This window comes from Anneissia japonica, unplaced genomic scaffold, assembly GCF_011630105.1.
Source record: "Anneissia japonica isolate Jap-2015-1 unplaced genomic scaffold, ASM1163010v1 scaffold287840_len1291095_cov163, whole genome shotgun sequence".
NCBI classification, from domain to species: domain Eukaryota; kingdom Metazoa; phylum Echinodermata; class Crinoidea; order Comatulida; family Comatulidae; genus Anneissia; species Anneissia japonica.
The window spans coordinates 297,688-306,960 of NW_022728493.1; the positions used below are offsets into that span (position 1 = coordinate 297,688).

General features: G+C 34.5%; 1 protein-coding gene across 1 annotated transcript in view; it reads right to left on the reverse strand.

The window, feature by feature from the left end:
* Positions 1–9,273, reverse strand: part of LOC117114164 (SH3 domain-binding protein 5 homolog) — a 23,226-nt gene that overhangs the window by 11,144 nt on the left and 2,809 nt on the right. The window contains exons 2-5 of the mRNA XM_033257732.1: positions 7,058–7,120; positions 5,457–5,585; positions 4,830–4,991; positions 3,601–3,731 (exon numbers count right to left, since the gene is read on the reverse strand). Coding sequence (XP_033113623.1) covers positions 3,601–3,731; positions 4,830–4,991; positions 5,457–5,585; positions 7,058–7,120 — 485 coding nt within the window. The remainder of the gene's footprint in view (positions 1–3,600; positions 3,732–4,829; positions 4,992–5,456; positions 5,586–7,057; positions 7,121–9,273) is intronic.

Consider the following 9,273-nt stretch of genomic DNA (forward strand, 5'->3'; position numbering starts at 1 on the left):
CAGAACCTGCTTTGATAGCTCTGTAGTACAGACAAATAGATGTGTATAAGAGACAGGTCATTGTTGTTTGTGGCTGAATTTACTGTAACAACTAAAACAATAATAACAATAAGGTTATACTAATTTAATTGTTTGTATCAAGCTCCCGCGTGCATTATCAAATTCACGCGTGTTGTTCTCGCCTAAAAACAGAAACATTAAAAAAAATTAGTTTTTTAAAAATATATGTCTGACTTGAATTGTAACCTCCTTTAATAGACTACATGTTGTGTGTTATCTTGGCAGTCACATTTAAGAGACAGTCATTGTTGTTTGTGACTCAATAATTACAATAAAACAATAACAATAAAGTCCATATTAATTTAATTTTTCTTGCCTAAAAATGTAGAAAATATATATTTTTTTTAAATATGTGTCTCGCTCAAATTCTTACCTCCTTTAATAGACTACAACATGTTTTGTATTGACATACTATAATTCTTCAGTGAAGAGAGCCCTTAACGGACCTTTTAAAACCCAGTTCAACAAAAAAGAAAAACAACCTACGATCCACAAATTAGGTTTTTGGAAAAAGGGGAGCCTTGAGACAATTAATTAAAAATAATGTTACCTAACAATAATAACAATAACAACAGCAACAAGGATCTGTCACACAAAGCATTCAGACCTGACCCAGCAATATTAAATATTAATTTTGATGGCTATAGACTCGAGAAACAATATAGTATGATTATATTTAATATATAAGTTGGCCTCATATATACAGTTGCCAACAGTTGGCATAACGAGAAGGATGAGGCCCCTAACTATAGCTTCTTCAGGCCCTATCACCCAAGGGGATATGTCATGTCAAATGGCTATATACAGTGTACATTCCAGCGATTTGAGGGCATATAAGTAGGCCTACTCTAAATCAATGCCATTTTAAAGATGAACAGAGGATAAACCATGTACACATAATCATTCATAATGAGGTAGTAAAGCTGGAATCTTGTCTGATGTCACTTTTCTAAGGTGCACCAAGGAAAGTTAAGAGAATAATTATACATAATTTGCAGCATCATTTTGTATGAACATAGTCCGATATACCTAGCAGCCATAGACAGGCGCTAATTAGCTTCATGTTCATAACATTTCATATCGACAGGGGCTCAAATGCTATTGCATAACCACCTACTCTTTCAAAAGATGCAATGCGTTCTTTTAAAATACACACAAGCCAGAAACATCAGGTTTTATGTCCTGATCTGAGAAGACTTACGAACCAAAACCCTGGACAAGGAGCATCTTAAACCGATGTTAAGGCTGTAGAAAGCAGTGCCCCTCAACTCTACTTTATCAGTTTACCTGTGGCTATCCATTCACATTGTTCCTGAAGTCTAATGACAAGTGTAGTATTATGTATGTATTTATGTACGTATGTAGAAATATATATATTTCTACATATATATATTTCATTTTATATATATATATATAAAATTGAACTCTGCTCCCAGCCGGTTGAGCCCTCTCATCCTGATGATTTGCACCAACTTCCCTTTGATTTTATATATATATATATATATATATATATCATACCGATGTCTCTAAAAAGGGAAAAAACTAAACCAAGATCTAATCTATCCTAAGCTAACCAAAAAACCAAAAACAACAACACAAGCAGATGAACCAGAATCATCGCACCGTTCTCCTGCAATTTAAATTCTACTGGCAACCAGTGGTTGGCAGGCTCATAATTCACAGGTGCACAAATGAAACTGGCATCTGACTTGCCTAGCCTACAAAACAGAAAAAAGGATAAAGGCAAAGAAAATTCTAAATAACAAGAGTGTGGTACTACTGTATATAGTGTTTTCTGCCATCGGGTATTTAATGCAAGTTTTGGCAGAACCTGCTTTGTTAGCTCTGTAGTACAGACAAATTTTATTTGAGAGAAAACTGTTGTACAGTATGCCCATATACAGTCATGATGTGCCTATATGGTCATAATATGATGTCATCATGGCCATATTAAGGCATGTCACATGTTGTCAAATCAATGTTATAGTCTGGACAAGTCTTTAATTTTGTCCTTTAGATTATTTTTAACACATTTCCATTTTTCCAGCATTAACTAACAAGGTTCCATTGCACAAGTGAATGTTTTTACTAAAAAAAAAATAAATAAATATATCATCAGCGAACATGGCTCACGTATCAGATACCACAGTCTGAGTATGGCTCCAGCATTTTTCCTTAGGGTACTCCAATATTGATTTGATTTACCTTGAATTTTATAAATTCTGCAATGTATATACTTTGGACAAGATAATTAGCTTCTGAACCTTGTTATTAATTTTTTCTAAAACATTATGCTAAAGCTTTTAAAAGAATCTGGAATTTTTGGTTTGAAGCAAGGCACATGTTAATGATTTCATATAGTGTACCACAGTCGTGTCGTTACAACACCAGGTGGCGACCTCTGCCACCAACCAGACGTTGGTTGCCGTTCATTACGCCAGAATCCCTGAATGACTTCATAGGCTTTCTGGAATAGGCATTTTAAAATCTAATAATTCACCATCAAAATGTACTAAAAACACAAAAGCTTGCATTATATTAGTTATCGAACACTCATTAATCATCAATTAAAATTTACAAAGAAAAACTATAATACAACAACATCTTAATGATTATGTTAGAAATTGGGATCAATGGTTTGTCAGTGGAGAAAATGGCATTCGGTTGAACTCATTTTGCAACGATAGCAAAGGAGTAACATCACATGTTATCGTGACGCAACACTGTAGTACTCTATACTTAATGCGTCTAACAAGTCATCGAACTGCCATGCAGTCATCTCTGAGTTTTAAATTATATCCAAGCTTTTTCCAGACTATCAAAATCTATTTGACAAAAACATGTGACATGCCAAAATATGGTGACATCCCATCATGACTATATATGGGCCTTTATAACAGTTTTTTTGTTGATAATATCATAGTGTGTGTAAAGTTATTGCGCTATGAAATTAAATAAAAATTCTAATTTCATAGCTCCATGGTTTTGTTAACTGATCAATACTAATGAGATCGTGTCAGAAAATGTATTCAATTATTTATGTGCCTTTACCTTTCTTTTAATTATAAAGGCAACTGATAAACAAACAAATTGACCTAGTTAGATTCAATGAGGTCTTTATTACCTTACAGACTTTGGTGTTGCTCTAGCGAGTTGAGTAATCCAACAATAAGTCAGGCGCCGCTAACTACTGCTTAACATTGTTGCATGTTATGAGTGCGATAAAGGAAATTTTCCTATTATTATTATTAATTGGTTTTTGAATCAATTTTGTTACAACATTGACATCAGCGGAGCTTGTTTAAAGTTTAGGAGCTTAATGATAAAATTAAACCTGCTACCTGCCGATAACAATGAATTCAAAGTAGAAAAAATATATATTTGGCTTGTTTTTAGCACACCCAACATCGCTAAACAAGGTATAAATAAGTGTTGCCAAAATACCGAGCTACAGTTCCTAACTTAAAAAGCAGAATTTGTGTGTATTTATGTGTATTTATATTAAACAAAACAAGAATTGGCTATTATGTCATTTATTACCTTGACTTATTGATAACACTTTTCAAGCTTTTCTGAAGGCGTTTCACAACTAACTCCTCTTGATCAAACTCAGCGGCTGTTCTCTCGTGTTGACGTTCACTAATGTTTTTCTCAAGCTCTGCTTCTCCAACCTACATTTCAAAATAACAAAATTTAAACAAAAAATTCAGAAAACTTTGGGGCGCCTCTAGTTAACATCAGCCTGATAACTCAAATACTAAACATCACATAGACACTTAAGTCAAAATTCCGACTGTGTTGTACAGGTATGACGCTTTCTGAGTTGGACTTCGCCTTAGTTATAGGAACCGACAACTCGTCCATGTCTAACTGTAACAGAACATAAATCAGATGTCCTTCCTGATAAGGTTGCCAACATTCAGGGTGAGAAAGGGGGGTGTGAAAGTGTTTACATTCTGTTTTGTGATGACATACCAATTTTGTGTTTTAACCTTACAGTTACTCTACCAAGAACTTCAATAATGTCTTTTGACAAGATAAATGATTTGGTTTCTGCTATATAAACTTGTTTGTAGGATATGAACATAGCAGGATAGGCATTTATAAAACCACAGACTTAAAAAAATATCTATAATGTAGCGTATCAAGATTGTTGCAGGCCTCTATTTGCTTTACGTGAACAAAAAGAACGGCGAATCGAGTGGCCCAGCGGTAAAGCAGGGGTGCCGCTAGCTACAGCCTTAACATGGGTGCCGGTTTAAGCCGCTTCTCGCCCAGGGTTCAGTTGGTAGAACCATAAGTCTTCTCGAATAAGGACTTAAAAATGGAGGTCCAGTGTACAAATCTGGCCCGTGTGCAGTGTATAGGGGTTTGACCGATGCTACGTTATGGTTCAATTCAGTCTGTCGTTGTGAAATGATGTGAACATGCAGCTACTAGAAGCGCCTCTTTAAAGCGACTGAGTTAGTCACGGACCACATCCATCTGCAATTCAGTACAACGATGCTGTGATTTATGACTTGTTCCCCTACCTACCTACTTTCATACATACTACAACTACGAAGAAAACTAACAAAGAAAACAAGAAAGGGATTGCTAAAACAGGACAGGAACTCTAGTGAAAATGATAGCTAGCCAATCTAACAATTAGTAAATAAATAAAATAGACGAGAGAAAAATTGCCAAAAAATATTAATAAGAGCAGAAAAATATGTTGTGAAAATGTTTTTTTTTTCTTTTTAAAGGGAGTACAAAGTTCAGTACAGTACCTTCATGGTAGCATGGTTCAACATCTCTTGCCAGTTGGCATCAAACTCCCTGCCCTCGTCGAGTAGACCCATCTCAGCAAGATCTACCATCTCCTTGGCGGCTGCCAGCATGCTGTTGGCTCTCTCAAAACTGACGGCAGCCTGCTGAGTGCTTTGGTGAAGCTAAGTGATTAAAGTAATTAAAAAATGTAATAACATTTCTTTTTTTTGTTGAATCCTTTATCTTTTATTCTCATTTAAAAACATGTGAATTGACACTTGCAGGATGGAAGTAATGCTTAAATCAAGTTCATTCATGAGGCTTTAAAAAAGTGAAGAAATCCCTGTGTCACAAATATGAACTCGGACCTTTTGTTGCAAGCTCCACACTCAATAAAAAAAATTTATAAATAACATTGATTTTAAGAACCATGCTCTGGAGAGAAAAAATATTTTGGTATGTCTTGTATTACTAAGACACAAAAAGGGTGTTTCACGAAAAACTCAGAACGGTTTAATGAGATAAATTTTTGAATATTTAAAAACTGGGGGAAAATACACTTGTCTGACTGATTCAATAAAATATAGAAGTTTTAATTTCTTGTAAAAATATACTACAGTAAGGTTTGGAAAAAGCCTTATACATACTTCCTTGGCTCGTTGACGTGCATCGTAAAACGGCCGGGCTTTTTCTATACATGCACCAAGACGCTTGGCTGTTGCATTGAGACTCTGTGTTGACTCCGTAAGAGCATGTCTAAAGCTTGATCTTGCCTCCTGCAAATAATGACAGAGAAAAACACCCCCAATTATTAAAAGACAGCGGCGTATCTAGATGAGGGGGCGCCTCATATCACTTTATTATGCGAACTGGCGCCCTCTCACTTAACCATCGAAAACCCCTACTTTACCTTCACTCCACAATCAGGGGTCAACCCCCACCCTCCTCCCTCCAACTTTAAGACTCCTAGATATGCCATAGATTAAAGACAAATTCATTCCAGGCATTTCAAATATAAATCAAGGGCATTCTAGAGTTTGGAAATGTGAACTTTTCCTTGACTTAAGGATCATTCACAATTATCAACATTTTCACAAGTGCTCAAACAGTACTCTTTTTTGGTAGCCCCTCGCTCCCCTCTGAAAATTACATAAAAAAATGTTGATTTTGGAAAAACCATTCATTTTTGTGTAATGTTAACAAAAGCACTTACTTGGTTTTCATACTATGTCTATAATATTATCCATGGTTGCATTCTAATTGGTCATAAATACTTAATATTTTGAATATTGTATGATATTTTGAATCAACATTTTTAGGCACATGTAAAAGTGTACCAACTTGTCTACCCACTCCCGCCTAGCGTACTGATTGTTTACACTTGTGAAAATGTTGAAAATTGTGAATGATCCGTTACCAATTTATAGTACAGTGCTATTTCAATGTCAAACAAACACAAGACACTCATGATATCAATTATTTGTTCACACCAACCAATTATACAATAATAATATATACAAAATACATTTATTTTTATTAATGCATATTAACTACTTGTACTATTTTGCTTTTAACTGATTATTATTTGCAATTACCTGTAAGACTTCCTATACATGTAGCTAATTTGTACTTATTTATGTTACATGGTACACTGATATGGAATGTCTATCTAAAAATCTGAATTTAGCAACGAAATCAGAAACAATGTAAAAGCAACCAAATACTTGTTAATTTTTGAGTAAAATTAAAATGTATGTTTGTATACATTCATAATTCACAGCCAATCCTAGGATGAAAAGGTCTGGTTGTTTACATTTGCATGAGCATGAGAATGACAAACTCATTGTACAAAATACAGTATAGCTAAGATTATTATTCTTCATGTAAAAAAAAAATAATACAGTAGATTCACTAATTGATTAACTACAGTATATAATATAATAAAACAACAATGGTTGGATTAAATAGCGCTTTACACCAAAACCTCAAAGTACTCAAAACGTGGACAAGGAACTCAATCAATGACTCTCCCCTTTTCGTGTCTGTACTACCCGGTAACCCAGTACCAGCAACTCTCGTCGTCCACTACAAGGCTGTTTTTTTTTTTGCTTACAAGCTTACTAGTACATAAGTTATTTATAGACAGTAGAAAGGGGAAGCCCCATACAGTAATGCGCCTGATTTATCCAGGGCATGAAAATGCAATGGTAGTGCGCATTCATTTTGAAATTTTAGAGTTCATACTTACATCAAGCTGAAATTCCAAGGTGTTGATCTCATGTGTTGCTGAATTCAAACGTTCCAATTCAACCTAAAATTTGAATAGGAACAACTCTGCATTAAATCACAAGTTATGAATAACTATTTTACCAGGGCACAGTACTATCAGTAGAAAAAATACTAGCAACAAAATTCTTGACCATGGTCTAAATAAACTTGTGTAAACTGCCATTATTGGAAACAGAAGGGCACCACGTACGACTGGATTTGCATAAAAAGATATGACATTTCCGCTTCATTTTTGCCATGCGACAGTTCTTTACCCACTGTTGTGTTTAAATGGAGTGCTTAAATATGCATCATGTCATGTACCTTTACATTGTATACAGTAGTACTTTATATTGTAGAGTTTTACAGAAACTGTGATTAAAAAAATGTTTTTTAAATTAAACTATTGTTTAAGATAATGCAGTCTGAATAGTGTGGCATTCAATTAGCTCTTTTGAAAAGTGATCTTTAAATTTTATATATTGATTCCAATTACATGAATTCAAGAGTTCAATGATTATTCAAGAATTCAATGATATGTTAATTGCAATGCATTTGTGAAAAAAATATAGCAGTTGGTCATTAACTGTACAGCCTCACTTGTGGGTGCTGTTATAGTAGTTTAATGAGAGAGGGGAAACAGAGAGTGATACTCATAAATTAAAAGTGATTTTCAATGACTAATAGCAACAGTAGATTTTCATTGTCAGTCAACGCATTTAATTATGGAAAGTACAATACAATCACATATGAAAAGAGAGGGCTCATTTTCAACTGGCTTGAAAAGATGAATATATTTAATGATGAGCCAATCAACAAAAAAAATCTAAGTAGTAAGCAAAAAAGTATTAAAGTGCCTTACAAGGTGTTTACAGTGTTTAATATCAACATAATCTTCTTGAATAAAATAAAGTTAAATGTTCAATCCAATCCACTGCAGCACAGGCTTTTTTTGTTAAAATCTCTTTAAATCCTAAACCCTGTATCTATTTTAAAACTCCCCAGAAAACCAACCCTGTTTACAGGTAATTTCCTTCATGCGTTAAATGAATGCATTGATTTCCAAGCTACAGTGCTGTACAACATTGTATGTCTGAAGTTCGCCAACCAAAAAAAATGTACCAGCGTCCAACAAAGATGGCAGTGTCATGCAATTCCGGCCTTTTTCACAATGATTGTAACTCAAAAACTACACTTTAGGTAAAATTTTTTGTATCATTTTAATGCTCTAATCAATGGCTACTATTCCAACACTCAAAGTTTCAGTTACTGCTTCCGGTATTCTTAAAACAAACTTTAGTCGTAGTTCAAGCTAAAACTTCAAAAGCATATGTGCTTCTACTGTTGTAGTTATCATTTATTGAATTAGGTGCAATAGAATTATATGGACATTTTTGTAAATTTTGTTCCAACTAAACCCACTCTGCCCACAGTACAAGGTGGCGGTGGTAGATGTGTGTTGAGCATTGGAAAAACAGCAACAAATTATTAGCCTTTGTATATTGTCAATATCTTAGTCAAATTTGTACTGTATGTACTGTGGAGGTACATTTGGTGTCATTAAGATACAATAATTTAATATGCTCTATTTTGTGTTTAAAACCGATTAAATGTAAAAAATAGAAGGTAAGTGAAGGATGGATATCTCCACGAGTAATTGATCAAATTGTGCAAGACTACATTCTTTTGAGCACTCTCATAATTCTTATGCATGTAGATACCTAGGCAGGGCTACAGCCCTCCCGTTGGGGAGGCTTTGCACCCCCCACCGCATTGGGGAAGCTTTGCACCCCCACCCCGTTGGAAAGAAAAACCACAATTCGTTGGAGTAAAAAAAAAATCAAAAAAATTATATGTATTTTGTGCATATTAATTGACCCTAAAATTGATTAAATATTGCCTTTGAAACCCCTAAATTGTCATATTTTTGGGGGCTTACGTCCCCTCGACTACTTTCTAAAGTTTTTTGCGACGGTCGATGCCCACTTTTTTTTAGTCCTAAAAATCCATCTGTGCAGATTTTGCCAAAGGCTTTAACCTAATCTCAATTAATACCTAAACAATTGCATTATACTATGATGTAGTACAGTACTAGTTAGTTAATTCTGCGCACATATTTTCCTAGCGATTTTCCATGCAAATTTGACCTAATCGTTGAGGTGTCATCTGCACAATTAAAAAACTTTACACACAGAC